Below are 17,263 nucleotides of genomic sequence, written 5' to 3' on the forward strand. Positions count from 1 at the left end.
TAAAGAGCGCTCTCTAGTGGTATTATAACTAATAGCAGCACTATGAACAAGCCTCTTTGGGCTTTTCGGTCAGCATTACGTGACTTGGCACCACCAAGTTCTATACAATAAGGAGTTTATTTTTTTGTTTTTCATGCGTTTCATCATTTTCAACAGATATTTGACTCTGATAGTGAATGACCATGTTTTGAAAGCCAATAAATTAAGGTAATTATGAGCTGAACCCCATCTAAGGAATTTTAGGCACAAAGCGGAGTTCACCTTGGACTGGTATCCAGCCGAGCGAAGAATACATCGTCCAATTTTTTTTTTTTTTTTAAACACACAAAATACTGTACATAATAAAAAATATAATATACCATTCTGTAGATGTAACAAATACATTTCACTCATCATGACATGATATGGACAAAAAAATGACAAGATTATCACTTTTGCTGTAATAAAAATGCCACATTTTATTATGTAATACAGTGTGCTTCTATGGATGATGTACAAAAAAAAATGATGTGATATATCCATTTCCTGTGCTCGGAAAATATCCATTAGTAAACAAACAAAAAGTGTCTTATTCATTTTGATCTTCCAGGCTGTTGTACACCTTGCAGTGAAGGTAAGCTAACTTCTCAGTCCTGCTTTTTTTCAACATGGGAATCCACTCTTGATAGGGAAGCTCTACAACCTTGTAACCTGCCAACCTCAATTGCCTCCTCTTCATTGCATGAAGGCCCAATAGCTGCTGTGACTGTTGGCAATAATGGTTCCTGCCAGGCAACTGGATGGCTATTTTAACAATGTTGTCACAATGGACAGACCTTTGACTGCTGGGAGCTGTGAGGATTTCTGTGATGGCGGTCGTCAGTTTAAGTCCATGGTTAAATAAAATTTCTCCGGCATCGGGCTCCACTAGGGATGGGGACGGAACTGCAGAAGGGGAGCTTTTCGGAACTGGGTGACTCTTAGCATTTTTAAGCTGTGCTATGAGATCATCCGTCACACTCACTCCTAGGTTCATCGTCCCTAAAGCTTGCTTTGAAGCAATTTTCGAGGAACTGCTCTTAATTGTCGTTTGAGATTCCGGGTTGACAGGTAACGGCTGACCACTAGCATCCAGATGCACTTCCAAGTCAATGGATCGCATGTGTGGCAGGATCATTCGTTTACACACAAACTTATCACCTCCCAGCAATTGTTGCAGTGCTGCCTCCGCCTCTTTCACTTCCAACTTCTGGCACACATCCGACTGGACAAAGTCCCACAACATTTCTTTGACTTCTTCTTTCAGTTCACCACTCAACCGGGAACCGGTCCACTGTGGCAACTCCAGAGCTACAACTCCATCCAAGGTGAACAAGTCCTTTTTCAGCTCCAGCTGTGTCGACTTCAGCGCTAAGCTAACAAAGTCTGGACTCAAGGCTAACTCGATCAAGTCCTCTGGGAACTGTGAGACAAAGGCCAGGCCCAGAAGACCGGTAAGCAGATGTTCTGGGTATCGATTGAATTCAGCTTTTCTTTGTCGAAGTGCCTCGGTAAGACTCAGGTAAAAGCTTTGATTCCGAGAAGGAAGGAACCCTAAGGTGCCGAAGGCCCACAACAGCTTGCATGAGTCTTTACTCCGACAGTGCGGCACCAGTGATGGAATTTTCTCGGCAATGGCAACAAGGATGCGATCGTTCTTGTAATGGAGTGCCGAACACGCCAGCGCCACGTGCATGAGCCCCTTGATGCCCATCCGGTGAGCTCGCTGCGGCACCTCGCATGTCATGGCTTCCATCCAAGACTTGTGAGACATGTAGCTGAAACGCAGATATTTCAGTACATTGACCATGGCAAAGTCACTCATGCACACGACGACAGAGTGCGCCTTATCGACAAGGCGATTCACCGCCATCTCAGAAAGGGATGTTTGAGATTTGAAGAGACCCAGACAGACGGTGCCAACCTCCTCAGGCTGTAGTTGTTGTAAGTGTCGCATAAGTAACTGCTCTATGGGTTGTATCAGTACTTTGGGGCACTGCCTCCCTTCTCCCATGATGTATAGCAGCTGGACCAGCTCGGCAAGTCCTACTTGGCCATGATACAAACTGACAAAGTCAAAAAGACGCTTTAAGAATTGAGGCACCTTCCTGCCGATACAGCGCCACAGGTCGGCCGCGAGCAGCAACTGCTCTAAAGTCATCTCGTTGGCACGGTGACTCAGTTCGGCCTCGTATAGCCTGAGGACCGTATGGCTGTGTGGCATTTCCAGCCAAACAAATGACTTAAGGACATCTAGGAGCTCAAATAGAGAAAAGTGGCAAAGGTTCTCCACGGAATACCGAAGCAGCATGATGAAGCGTTGGTCAGTCTTCACTAACAACACCTTGTCAGAGTCAATGTGGCTGAGTCCCACAAACAAATTAGATAATTCCGATGGCTTCACACTGCCTTTAAGAATGGTCACTTTCTGGAGTAACTGCACCACCTGTTCCCATTTGATGGGTGGAGGTCGTTGAGTGAGATCCAGGCTAAAAGATGAATAACTGGGCCGACATTTGAGAAAGGCGCGAGTGTCAACCCTAACATCAGGTAACGTAGATATTCTTTGGTGGGGAACCTCTGGTGTTTTGGACTCAGAGCTTTTGTTGAAGGCCAAATCAAGCAGAGTGTTTTTGGAGCTGGAAAGATGCCGCGAGGAGCTCACGCTGTAGCGATTGCTCTGCTGCCAGAAGGAAGGAGCTACAGTGGTGAGACACGGTTCTTCATCACTGAGATCACCTTGACTCTGGGAGAGGAAAGATTTTCTTTCAGGGTGATAATATAAGGATGGGCTGTAATGAAGCCTGTAGCATCCATGGATTGAGGCATCCAGGTGTCGCAGTACATCCACCGTTTTGTCCTGCTCATCTAGCTCAATGTCAAGTTTGCCAAGAACACATTGAGCAAAACCCTTTTTCAAACCTGGAAGGTAGCGTAGCCTCGGGCTTGAGCGACACAGCACACAGGTAGCCATGAATCTGTAACATGAAAGCGTACAATTCATCATTTTTTATGTACAAATATGCATATTACTTAACTTATTATATTATGGATATATTTTATGTGTTGTGTATTTGTTTTGAGTGAAACACAAAACAAAAACCAAACATAAAATTACCTTTACAATAACTAAATTAGCAGGAATAACACATCAATTTTCTAGCCAAGTCTCGTCAAAATAATCATTAACGCATTAAGTATTCTCATTATTTGACAGTCACACTCAATGCACCTATACCTCCCGATGACGTTGAAAGGAATAACATGAAGTAGCGATGAAGTTCAGCAGTTGAGCAAAGAAGGTTAACATTCAATGCGGCTCCTGAAACGGAATGATTCCGGAACATGCAGTGTCGTTGCACCTTCAAAATAAAACTCAACAAATCGTCTTATGGAACAGATTAACCTTGAATAAACAAAATAAATTGACATATTTCAAAACTAAAATCCTACATACGTGGTTAAGGCCTAAAACAACACTCGGATTGGTCGTGTGTGACGGTTAAATGTAAGCATGATGAGAAGCATGGTCTTCTTGTGAAATACTTCTACAAGTCACAAAGACTTCTGGTAGGCTGGCCATAACCATAGATATCACACATATAAGGCTAGATTTCTAAAGGCGGAGTCGAGAGTGTAAGTAACTGGCAGTCATTTTGAGTCGGAAGTCTTCAATAGTGGCCTCTATTGTAGCGGATGTTTGGTGATTATCTTCACTAAAATAGACTGAACTCGTTGATTTTCAACGAAAATACAAACAGCTCGGTTTACAACAAACCATAGTGACGTGGTATATAACTTTTTAAATGTATGGGGGGGGGGGGGTCATTATTTTCTGCACGCGTTTAATTTACTGCATCTCTGACGTTTATGAGAGTAAAAAAACTAAGATGTTTGCATATCAGTTGAAAATTTAGCAATTCATTGCTGGATTGTAAAAACTATTTTGACTATAACGTCTATCGAATGACATTGACTCAAAATGTCCGACAAATGAAAACGGCTAAACCGATTGATTCACAGCGCGCTATGTACATCTACATCAGTATACATGTGATATCTAAAGCTATAACGGCGTAGTGTGACCTATGGCAACTGCGTAGTGTCCAACTTTAGAGGACAAAACGCAATTTAAATAACGAAAACATTGCACGCAAATCATAGTCCTTTAGAAATAATTAGGTAAATATTTTTTATTCATTTCAAATCGTTTGCACACTAATCGCTACACATTGTGCAGCTTTCAGTACATTTTAAAAACATGAAGTGTTATGGTTAAATTATATACTTTCATATTACATACTGTACCTGTATTCAGTTTAATATGAACAGACAAATAAAATACATCACACTTATTGTTGTTTAACTCAAGGATATTGCTGGCTGTATTTCAACAGTCTATAACACTATTTGGAGTGGGAAAATTGGATGGAATGACCAAAAAATGCCGTTTGAATCTTCAGTTTTCAGCAACTTGCATCCACCTGTTGCCATTCATAGAACAGGATAAATAATTACTTTCTGACATGAAATGTGAATACTGTATCATGTTTCTGTTTAATGAAATATTTCTAGACAAATTGTTTAAGAATGCATGTTTTAATTTCCTTCGTCGGTACTGAATCCAAATCCATTTTCGAAATTAAGACACCCGAGATGAACTTTCAAATGGAAGACCCCCTGCCCTTCGTACTTTTGTGCAAGCCCATAAATTTGGGCTCCAATGGGGGGGGAGCCGCCCTTCATTGAGAGCACATGCTCAGAGCCGAACTGCCTCTACTCGCGCCACTTTCGCAATCTTACTACCATTCACAAACACACGGCCAAGCGTCATAGTAGGAGCACATGGTCGGGCTTGGTTCCTTTTCCTCCTCTTCATGTGGCACTCCGACTTTTAGTCATCACCTTTTTTTCTATTCCGAACAATGTGAGTAAACGGTAAGTGTTCACGGGATTTTTTTTTCCTCCACCGTGTTTTTCCCCACGCGTGTTGTTACGCGGAGAAACCTGTTGTTAGCCTTGTTCTTGTGCAAACAAAGTGAACTGTTTGATGTCCATACGACGCGTTATTTCACGTGAAACGGACCGAAACGTGCCTTTTTTTGGCCAATTTCCACGTTTGGAGAAGGGGTGTCTCGTTTGGGTGCGCGGTGCGCTGTTACCTCTTCTCCATTAGTGAGGGAGATTTGAAAAAGCATGTGTTGCTTTTTGCTTTTGCTCCTCCGTTCGCTAGCGACGTCCTCTCGCGTGTTTCATGCGCCTTTTCTTTCCCGTAGTCCGCCGAACGCCGCGCCTAGTATTAAACCATAGCCTGCGACGTGTTGGACTGATGGTGTTGGAAAATTTGAGCGACTTTGTCCGCCGAGTAGTTAAAAAGTGACTCCGGAACAAAGCGACAGCACATGGGGGGTTGAAGCAGGCCTTCGAGAGCTACAATCTTAGCTAGTTAGCGGCTAATGCTAATGAACAGAAACACGAAAAACTCAGTAAAATTACTTCGCCGTTTGTCCAAACAGCCATTAAAACGCGCGTGTGCCACCTCCCCATGCCACTTAAATTAGCGCCGATAATTGCACTTTTAGTAGTTCGTGACGCTTTTTTTAATCACCAAGTTAGCCGCTAGAGTCTTAAGTCTATGGGAGAAGCTAACTATCCGGCCAATTGAGTCTGTTTAAACGTAGTTTTCATTTTAAAATCTCACTTAACTATCAAATGCTGCTACAACTGTATGTGTCTGATTACAAAACAAACAACGTGTGTGACTATCACATGGACATGTTTTGGTGCGCATGTATTGGACAGTAGAAGCATCTCCAACGCGTGTTTATAGGAGAGGGTGGGGGTACACTTTCCACGCACCCCATCGTTGTTATTGGAGGAACGCCGGCTTTTCGCTGCATGCATTGCAATCGTGCACTTGTTTTCGTTGACCGTGCATAGTAACTGGATGCATGTTGCTCCCAATGCGGACGCGTGGGCGCCATGTTAGTGCGTGGGGGGAGGGGTGCAAAGCCAAGTGTTGTTCTCCCACCCGCTTGTCTTCTCACTTTATCCCTTGCATTTGATTGAGCTTTGAAATGGTCCAAAAATTACTCCCATGGGCAGTTTTCAAAATAAAATAAAATACGAGACCTGGATTAGAAGAAATTCTTTAAATAAAGGGACGCTGGCAAAATAATTGTTTGGCCCTAGGTCAGGAGTAAGTTACCAGCCCCCCTTCCTTTTTTTTTTTTTTTCTTCCTAATTTATTAGGAATCTAATGCTGCACAGTATGTGCAGTTATCAGTGGAAGCTAGGTAGAAAACTAGTAAAAGTTCAAGTACCATTTATAAATGTTATAATCCCCCCCAAACCGCCCTCCTTTGCATGTACAATTTTAAAACAGAAGGACGTATGGAGGAAGGTCAGAGGTGAAGGTTTCTGGGGGAGGGGAAGTTGGGTTTGAGTTGGAAAAGGCAGGAAGGAAGGAGGGAATGAAGGCAAAAGTAGGTATAGGCAAAGGAAGGAAGGAAGGAAGGATGGGTGGATGAAATTAAGGTAGGGCTGTCAAACGATTAAAATTTTTAATCGAGTTAATTACAGCTTAAAAATTAATTAATCGCAATTCAAACCATCTATAAAATATGCCGTATTTTTCTGTAAATTATTGTTGGAATGGAAAGATAAGACACAAGATGGATATATGTGTTCAACATGTGGTACATAAGGACTGTATTTGTTTATTATAACAATAAATCAACAAGATGGCATTAACATTAACATTCTGTTAAAGCGATCCATGGATAGAAAGACTTGTAGTTCTTAAAAGATAAATGTTAGTACAAGTTATAGAAATTTTATATTAAAACCCCCTCTTAATGTTTTCGTTTTAATAAAATTTGTAAATTTTTCAATCAAAAAATAAACTAGTAGCCCGCCATTGTTGATTTCAATAATTACTTACACAATGCTCATGGGTGCTGAAGCCTAGAAAATCAGTCGCGCCCAAGCGCCAGCAGAGGGCAGCAAAACTCCACAAAACACAACAAGTGGGCATTTCACTGTACTGTCATTTAAATCTGTCTAAGTGGGGCATGTGCGTTAATTGCATCAAATATTTTTAACGTGATTAATTTAAAAAATTAATTACCGCCCGTTAACGCGATAATTTCGACAGCCCTAAATTAAGGATTCATAGATATAAAGGGAGGTGGCAAAGGAGAATTTACCAGGAAGAAACTTCCTTTTAAAATAACTTTAAATGGCATATCTTAAGCAAAACATGTGTAATTGAATTTGGCTGAGTGTGATGTGGTACACTTTTCATTTTGTAGAGATGCAGTTTTGGTCAACTAACTTGAAAAGTATGTATGTGAGGTGTCTGGCCTACATAAATATCAAAACTTTTCTACCTAACGATACAACATTGGCAGTACAATGTGTTAATGTTCTAAGAATATCAATGGGCAAAATGCGCATCCTCGTCCATTCGGATGATTTGAACCCATTTTATATACATAAATTCAACATTGCATAGTTGTTCGCAAATCGGGGCATCCAAATTTTAGCTATACAACAAAACGCAGCTCAAAAAGTTAATTTGATGTATATCTTAATATGATTGTGTGCATTCCTGAGGTATACATACACAATAGTTGTGTGGAGCCAATTGTGCCAAAATTAGTTTGCGTCGTAGAAATGTGTTTGTTTTCAAACACAACCATTTTTCTTTTTTTTTTTTTTTTTAAAGAGTGAATTGAAGATTTTTTGTTTCCAATTTCTCAGAAATTGACTTTTGGGGGCGGTGTTGGCAAAAAAAAAAGTTGTAAATAGGGCAACAAAATTTCCACCCTTTCATGGTTCCAAAGTAATTTTTCCGGTGCCAACCCATGCCAGTCAAAAAGAACTGATTGTCAATGGCAGTTAATGGAAGTGAATTACAATGAATGTTTTATGTAAGTGAGTTTACAGTAAAGGTGAAAAATTGTAACATATTTGCTTTATTTTTGCTTTTAGGTGGCGGAACCCAGGTGAAGCACCTCCAGATTCCTCTTTTTAAGCCACTTTAGTGCCAAAGTGCTTACAGTGCAGGTAGTCTTATACGATCTACTGCAGTGGAGGCACTTTCTGCACTATTTGTGGTGCATGAAACCAAACGGTCTCCATTGAGGAAACCCTTTGTATCGGACCCATTTTTTGTGAACAGCATGACATCATCAGATGCTTATGCTAAGGTGCATCTAGTGCAGATAGTGAAGTTGACGTGCACCTACTGCCCTAAGTGCCCCTTCTGGCATAAGGAGTCTAGATTGCTCCGTTTCACGGGTCAGTGTTTGCGCCATCCACCCCGGCAGCGGTGCTCTGTTAGCTTTGCGAGGTTGCGCTGCAAGAAGGACAGAGTTGTGCAAATCTATGCAAAGCTGATGGCGTCCTGTGTTTTTACAGCCAACTTTTAGAGCACAAGTTACACTAGATTCAGCGGTATTAAAGTGCTTATAGTGCAGGTAGTGTCATGAGTATCTACTGCAGTGTGAGCACTTAAAGTACTTCTTGATGTCATTCCAGCAAGGATGAATCTGAGGGATGCCTGTTTGACTATGACTCTCTGGTAAGTTTTGCTGGTTTGCTTTCAGCTTTTCACTGCCGTGCTGTGCAAATCCATGCAAAACTGACCAAGGAGCCAATGCCGATCCAGGTACAATTGATCCTCGTCTGAGCAGGTTGGGAGAGGTGGCAATGCTTTTACTTGTGAATGGTATTGCACTTGTCCCGGCCTGTTGACGACAATGGGAATGCTTCTAAGGGATGGACTGCTATGTTTTTATTTGTTTGGGTGAGCCATAATTAACGAACTGTTTGATCTGGAACTAACCAGTTACCAGACTAACGTCATAAGTTCTTCGACATTCAAAAGAATTGTAAATTAAGGCAGGTTGTCACCAAGCTGCAGGTGCAATTTATCTTGGACTGTCCCTTATTCCCGTTTTTTGTGCTTTTATGCCATTTGTGTGTAACTGCCTAAAACAACTTTAATAAAATGGATTTGAATAACCCATTGAAGTATGTAAGTTACTTAAACATGGACAGTTTTACAATGAATCACATATTGATGGCTTGATCTATTTTTGTAACAAATACAGTAAAGTTGTGCATTGTCACATTACAAACAATGGCTGAAGTTGTCTGCCACACGTAGTAATAAAGTTTGCCTTAATCACTTCATGATGCTGGCCATTTGTGGTGAAATGTCCCATGGCCTTGCTTGAATGGATCATACAATTCTGTTAAAATCTAATAGTTTTCATGAATGTGGAGGAAAAACTAAGCTTGGCCATTATTTTACAAAAAGGGACGAATAAAATCGGCTATAAGCAATGTTATATACATTACTCCTGTCGTTACTATGGCTGTGTAAAGGTAGCTGATAAGTATTGCCCTCAGAAAATCAAATGTAGAGGCCTCTGCCAAGGGAGGTATTTAGATGAGCCTAAAATTATTTTCTAACATAATTTCTTTGTTAACTGCCTAGTACAGTTTCCTACATCCTTACCCATGAAAACTTTTTTTCAGTCATTATCAAATGTACAAGAGTAATCAACTCAAGCATTTACTGCATTTTGTACTTCTAGTGTACAAATTACATACTGTTTCAGCAAAACAACATTCAGGAAGCAGTACCATAATGTAGGAACATAAGGCATCGCATAATTGGCTGAGCCTGTAGTAAGGGAATAATTAAAAAGCAAGCTTTTGGTAGAATGATGAGAATGCTGTTGTGCTGTTACTGCATTTGCGGCTTGTGTTTTTTTTTTTTTTTTTTTTCTCTCTCTCGAGTGTTTGCAGTTGCCGTTTGGTTATTGTCCAGCAGAGGGAAGCATTTGAACACAATGCAGTACTCGACATAGATTACACCCAGGTGGTAGTTGACAGTAGTCTCCATATTACCATAAAGTGGCTTTGGTGTTCTCGCCTCTCAGTCATAATCATGTAGGTTACTCGAACTCATTGGCTGTCATTGACGACGATAAACGTCCAATTTCAAAATGGGTTGGACGCCTATTATCGTCAATGGCAGCCAATAATCCAATTCACAAGACCAAATATGTATTTTTCAGACTATATATTTAGTTTGATACAGCTAAATTGAAATTTAAAAACTGTCATATTTACTCCTTGGAGTTTACCTAAAATTGTGAGTCATAAATAAAAGCTTCATATCAGCCATGTCCTTTCAAGGTTCCCAAGCAGCCTCCCTCTTGCCAGTGAGTGCATGTTATTGTGATGCCAGCTAGTGTGAGAGATGCTCACTGGGGTGTACACCTTTCATTATCATGTTCTCTTTGCTTTGACAGTCAAGATAAATGGGACGCGTCCAGGAAGGACACCAACTCAAAGGAGGCATTTCCGCTTGTCACCTGGAGTTGATTGTTGGAGCCTCTATTTATCCTGTGGTCTGTGCTGACACTTTTCCCCATTTATTAAACATTAAGAATGTATCTTGATGACTTTTTCAACACTGAAATCCTCCTGCTTTGCCAGTATTTTTCTGTAAAATTGACAGTACATATGAGCATTGTTAGTTTTCATTATTGGGGAGAGCACTGTCAGCCCTTCGGAGGCCTCATTGAGCTAATTGAACGTTTTAGAGGCGACCTTGCTCATGTGTCAATGTTGCTGTGTCTCGACAGGTGATCGAAATGTGCCAACAAAACACAAAAGCAAATAAATACCAGCGTCATGTCAGCGATCTTGCTGATATGGCACTTCAACCGCCAGACAGAGGTCCCGTTCTGCCTGTTGACCCCTGCCAGTTATCTGGCTCTGTCCCCGACCGCTGCTCGAACCGCAGTCTTTAAGTATGCATGCAGTGCACCACCATTTTAAATTAATGCTAATGCACCTTGGAATTGGATGGTGAAAACAATTAATTTTCCAGGGGCGGGCTGATGAGTTTTCAAAAGAAGCTTTTTTTCGCCATGCGGTCCACCTAAGCAGTTTGCTGACTGCATGGCTTGTCAGGAACAATATGAGTAGAAGTAAATTTGTGTGCATGCTTTGTATGCTTTTCATACATCAATTAAAGTGTCAAGACTTTGCATTGTGGTTTATTTGCAATATTAATTAGCTTTGATTCCCCGTTAGATCTGCTCACTATGCAACTCCATCCATGTGTGATCAAAACACACATGCTTGGCAACTGAGCATTGTCCATCTGTCTCTACAATACACCATCTGAATATAGAAAACGCCCATCATCATAAATGGAGTATATGGTTTATCCCAAGTCACTTTTTCTATAACGCCGTTGGTTTGGTCCATTTCTGGTTCGCCAGTTTGATTCCCAAACTCACCATAAACATGGCGCCACCTCGGGCTCATATAAATGTTTCAGAAACACCTTGGGCACTTAGCCTAGCATATATTTTAGCTTACTTAGTCAACGCATAAGAGCATAAATATGCTCATGTGATAATGTGTGTGGTACGTATTTGTTTTATTGGTCAAAAGATGCATTTTGCGTCAGACATGAAGTTGTTTGAGATAGTTGATATCATTTTTTTTTTACCTGACTTTGTCAAAATCTGGGCATTTAACTTAACTAATTTTGCTTTAGTTAACCTTTGAGCTTGCCGGTATATCCAGGTCAACCAACTACACATTTGTATATCAAGTTTTAACACAATGGTACTGAAACATGGTCATTCACAGGCAACCCTCCGCAAAAACTAACATAGCATTTATTATTGTTTGGCTATTATAAGCTGTTTTTCAGATCCCTTTTTGGACTCGTGTGTGTGTGTGTGTGTGTGTGTGTGTTTGTGTGTGTGTGTATGTGTAGGTGTGTGTGTGATTTTTTTTTCAATGCATTTGGAGAACGTGAGCACAATAAACTCTGAATCCCGTGTGTTTGGACCTGCAAAGGCCACAAGAGGAAATATGTGTGCTCCAACAGTGTTATATGATGTAAACAATTCACAATGTACCATCTGCGCTTTTGGTGACGCTTCTGCACCAGGCATGGATTATTATGGGGGAGCGTAAAACAGGAAGTGGCTTTGCACAGACACAAACACTGCAAATATTTTGTGAATGACAGATGGAGGATCACGCCAAAGCCAACATAGAAATCCCTTCAGAGTGTTCTTTTCAAAGCCTGAAAGCAAATTGTTTTATGCGGTCTTACAGTTGGAGTACTTCTATAATAACAAGGGAGAAGCCACTCTTTCAAATTTATTTACAGAACAAACAAGACACTCATTTTTTTCTTAACTTTTCTTTCTCTTAGTTACATAAATTATCTACAAAAGAACATCCCTCCATAGCAAACAGAATAACAGGAAAAATGGCAAGAAACCGCTCAAGTTTTATATAAAAAGATTTTATTTCAAAGGAAAAAAGCTGAATATTAAGGAAAGAAGTAGTAGTAGTCTGTTTGTTTTTCTTTTTATCAGAAGATACCGAGAGAAAAAGCTTTATAACAATTTTGTGCTTTTCAAGTATTGACATTTGTACTAATTTGAGAATCAAGTTGTGTTTTGCCCAGGCATAAAAGATGCCAATATGTGAATGTTAGAAAATTTCCCATTATGTGTGTTTCCATGGTTACCGTTAGTAAAGTCTCTTCCTGTTTCTATCTCACGTCACACGCACGAACCACACTACGCACAATCGAGTCAAGTGCAGCTGCATGGTATGAGACGCATGTAAGGAAAATGTTCCATAATATGCATCCATGAACAAACAACAACACACAATTACACGCACACCTATACTCAGCTTGTGGACAACACACATGTCCAGCAGAAATACTGTAAATTCAATGCAGTAGCACGCCAACCTCAATGCCTGCACAAAGTGCCTTGTATAGTTCTTGCATGTATTTGCCAAGTGTGATTAAATATGCCAAAAACCAACCCCACTCTCTAGTCTACTATGTTCTGACACCCCTGGGTGAAAAGAGCTTCGCTCTTTGATTTAAGTACCTTTACAGGCCAAAGCTAGTCCCATCAACAGTGACAAAATTGAAGGAAAAAAGTCATTATATTTTAAAAAATAATCTAAAGAAAACAGTCTAAAGAAAATATTATTTGTGTTATTTTACAATTGTTAATCATATGCTGTACTTGTTACCAAGGAAAGACACTATTGTATTAAATATATATATATATATATATATATATATATATATATATATATATATATATATATATATATATATATATATATATATATATGGCGGAAAACACTCAGGTGACTTGAAGTTACGCTCTGAGACCCCAAATTTGGCCAAATTTCAAAATTGTCCGCTATGCATGTGTGATACATCATTGGAAAGCTTAAAATCTACATTTTCGGGGGAGGGGGGGGGGTTTGGACAGGAGGGCATTTAAAAAAAAAAAAGAAAAAAGTTTTTTAAACTGCAAAACCCTATCTGGAGGCGAAAGCACGTGAGAGCAGAATTACGGACGCCATGACTTTAACGAGATATTATCGCGTACTTACCTTGTTTTGATTCAGAAACTCCATGTAGCATATATCACTGAGTGTCAAGACACAGCTGTGAATGGCCACAGCTGGATTTTTGGGGAATTTTATGGGTGAGATATGGTAATATAACAGGGGTCGCGATGCAGAAATCGCAGACGTCAAGGAGTGGTCGAGATTTTCTTTTTCATATATTTACCTTTTTAAATGTTTTTTTTCCAATTTTTCTTTGTTTGGATAAACTATTTATCCTCTAACACACAGGTGTCAAACCGATTCCAGAAAGGGCCAAGTGGGTGCTGGATTTTGTTCCAACCGATAACGCGCAGAGAGTTTAACCAATGAACTTCCTGCTGAAACAAGCAGCACCTGACAAAGTTTAACTGATTACACATGTAAAAGATCTAATTGGTGAAAAGGTGTCCTCTTCATTGGTTGGAAACCAAACCTGCTCCCATTTGGCCCTTTCTGGTATTGGTTTGACACCTGTGCTCTAACATATCGGAAAAAATGCGACAGAAACAAAAAAAAAAAAAATACAATTAAGCGATAGTTATGAGGTAAATATCCGTGACTTTTTTAAAGGCACCATTTTTTTCATTGTGACGTAATTTGTTTAAAAGTTTAAAATATGCGAGTGAATAATTTTTTAAAGTAGTTTTTTCTTTTTTCTTTTTTTAAACAAAATATTAGACATCAATTAATGATTCTAAGCTAAAAATGACAGACATTTTGCATAATAAATATAATTAATGACCTTCGTTTTATGGCTGGGTTGAAACAAAAGCGGTTGGGTGATGTCTGTAAACGGGGGTTTTCAGGGTAAAACGGGCAAATTATAAATAGTTTGGGGGCTTAATGCACCATGAATCTGCTATGGCAGCATATAGACATATTGTTCTATCAAACACAACAGTTGTTTTGGCTTAAAAAAAAAAAAAACTACTGTATTTTAAGAGGAGTGCAAGAGCACAAACTGCTTTTTCAGTCTTGTCTGTGTTTTCCGCCATTTATATATATGTATATACTGTATAAACATACCAGTGGCTGGAAAAGGCCGGACTGAAAGACAGCACGGAGGCACTGATCATGGCAGCACAAGAAGAGGCCCTAAACACAAGATCAATTGAGGCCGGGCTCTATCACACCAGACAGGACCCCAGGTGCAGGCTATTCAAAGAGGCCTCTGAGACAGTCCAGCAAATCACATCAGGGTGTAAGATGCTGCCAGGCAAGGCATACATGGAACAACATAACCAGGTAGCAGGCGTAGTGTACAGGAACATCTGTGCCGAGTACGGACTGGAGACCCCAGAGTTAACGTGGGCAACACCTCCAACGGTGGTTGAGAATAACCGAGCCAAGATCCTGTGGGACTTCCAGATCCAGACAGACAAACTGGTGATGGCCAACTAGCCTGACATAGTGGTGGTGGATAAACATCAGAAGACAGCAGTAGTGATAGATGTAGCAATCGCGATAGCAACATCAGGAAAAAAGAACACAAAAAGCTGGAGAAATATCAAGGGTTGAAGGAAGAGTTGGAGAAAATGTGGGGAGTGAAGGTAACAGTGGTGCCAGTAGTGATCGGGACACTAAGGGTAGTAACCCCCAAGCTGGGTGCATAGCTCCAACAGATACCAGGAACAACATCCGACGTCTCCGTTCAGAAGAGCATAATACTATGGACAGCTAAGATCCTGCGCAGAACCCTTGAGCTCCCAGGCCTCTGGTAAAGGACCCGAGCTTAAAAGGAAAGACCACACCACCCGGGTGGGCGAGCCCTGTGATTAACTGACAACCAGTTAGTTGACTCACCCTTATGTGGATAAGTGGTACTGAAGATAAATCTATTCCTTTTTTTTTAATTTTTTATTTATTTATTTATTTTTTAAATGTGTCATTACAATTTTGTCAAAATTGTTATTTTCATTTCTTCATTCATCTTCTGAGCCACTTAGCCTCAAGAGAGTGCTGGAGCCTATCCCAGCTAACTATGGGCAGTAGCCAGGGTACACCCTGAATAGGTTGCCAGCTAATCACGTCGTACAAGGAGACGAACAATCATTTACACACGTACTCATACCCAAGGACAATTTAATTAATTCAGTTAATCAGCCTACAATGCATGTTTTAGGAATGTGGAAGGAAACCAGAGTACCCAGAGGAAACCCACCCAGGCACAGGAAGAACAAGCAAACTCCACAAAGGAAGGCCAGAGCCCGGGATTGAACCCCTGATCTCAGAACTGTGAGGCGGACATGCTAACCACGCTTCCATTGTGTCCATCTAATGTCTTATTTGAATTACCTTAATATTGATTGTTTTTAATTATTCTCAATGAGGTAAATATAAACTATACTATACTATTTTTAATTTATAATTTTTAAGGATTTCAATCTTTGGTAAATGGTAAATGGTGATATACTTATATAGCGCTTTTCCACCTTTCAAAGAACAACTTTAATTGTCAATTTTTTCACAATGTAGTTTGATGGCTTATACTAAAGTTATCCCCCCCCCTCAAAATCAGAAAACAAAAGCATAGAAACTTACATATTCAACAATTCTATTCATGAAATAATGAGATCATCAGTGTTGGGGAAATTCTGCTGACAAGTTGGACACAATATTGTAATTGTGTTTTCTAGACAAAAATGAGACACAGAGAATAGAATACTCTTACATTTAATTAATATAGGCATCATTTTATAGATGCAATACTAAACATCAGTGTAGACTGATTTCAGTGGGAGTTCTGCACGCAAAGCACTGTATTTCAAGTCAAAAGAATCTACAGTACTTTCTCAAAGGATCTTCTTTTGGCATTCAAATGCTGCTTGATGTCTGCTTTACTGAAAGATGAAATCACAGATGATAGTGCATACGTGATGTGATCGTGATAGTCGATTAATGTTAATGTTATTTCTGGAAGTGGGTGTTTTAACAGCTGCAGTGCTTAATGTGAAGACTTTGAAAGGTGTGGACTTACTCAAGGTACCTGCTGTGACTCACTTAGGCAGGTTTAACACACAAACTTGAAACCATAGCAGTGAGCACAAAAGCAGTCACTCTCACGTCCTGTATTCCACACTTCCACGCAATTTGGAATTTTTGATGTGTAGTTCTGTGGAAAATTAAACCCTTTTGACAGGTAAAATGACACATCTAAGCAAGCTACCTGAAAGGAGAGACTTGTTAGAGAGTAAATGGGGAGTAATGATGGGCTATGGAATTCCCAACCGATTTGTCAGCTGTACTTAAGCCTGTGTGGTTCGGGAAATTTTAAGAGCTTTACGCATTGCAATATATCTCAACTCGGTGTTGAGCATTAAAGATTATTAATGGTGACGCATCAACAGTGATATGTTTACATCCCCACTGTGGCAAATAAATCTTGTCGTTTGTCAACACTGAATTATTGAAATATACCACGCTGTGCAGTTACTGGAGCACAGTCTGCCAACTCGGGCGTAGACCTCCAGTGAGGCTCGATAATCCTTGCATTAACATGTATGCAATATTCTTGGAAATGTAATGAGCTCTTTGCAAACAAGTCATTAGAATATGCCTTCTGTGGCATGGGTAATTACTCACATTTTTATACTTTATATTAAGTTACATTTGTTTCTATGTTGTTTGTAAAAACACTTTCATGTTGCAAGAGTAAAATAAATAAATGAATATTTAAATAACCTAATAGATAACCAAACCCAGGAGTCACATGAAGATAACTAGATAATGCAATTTCAGGAGAAATTATGTCGGAATGCTTTGGTCT

At 40.0% G+C, this 17,263-nt stretch overlaps 1 protein-coding gene across 5 annotated transcripts; it reads right to left on the reverse strand.

Moving 5' to 3' along the window:
- Positions 1-443: 443 nt before the first annotated feature.
- On the reverse strand, positions 444-5,463 carry LOC130927149 (FAST kinase domain-containing protein 5, mitochondrial). Of its 5 annotated transcripts, none has more exons than XM_057852755.1 (3): positions 3,476-3,571; positions 3,257-3,380; positions 444-2,996 (listed from the first exon to the last, which is right to left on the reverse strand). In XM_057852755.1, exon 3 carries the CDS (start codon positions 2,990-2,992, stop codon positions 569-571), a length of 2,424 nt encoding a protein of 807 aa, XP_057708738.1. In that variant the 5' UTR covers positions 2,993-2,996; positions 3,257-3,380; positions 3,476-3,571; the 3' UTR covers positions 444-568. The 5 variants fall into 5 exon arrangements, with proteins under 5 accessions (XP_057708738.1, XP_057708740.1, XP_057708739.1 ...); XM_057852757.1 differs by having other exon boundaries at positions 3,251-3,380; XM_057852756.1 differs by having other exon boundaries at positions 3,257-3,340; positions 3,476-3,490.
- Positions 5,464-17,263: the final 11,800 nt, after the last annotated feature.

Source organism: Corythoichthys intestinalis, chromosome 12 (assembly GCF_030265065.1).
Source record: "Corythoichthys intestinalis isolate RoL2023-P3 chromosome 12, ASM3026506v1, whole genome shotgun sequence".
Lineage (NCBI taxonomy): Eukaryota > Metazoa > Chordata > Actinopteri > Syngnathiformes > Syngnathidae > Corythoichthys > Corythoichthys intestinalis.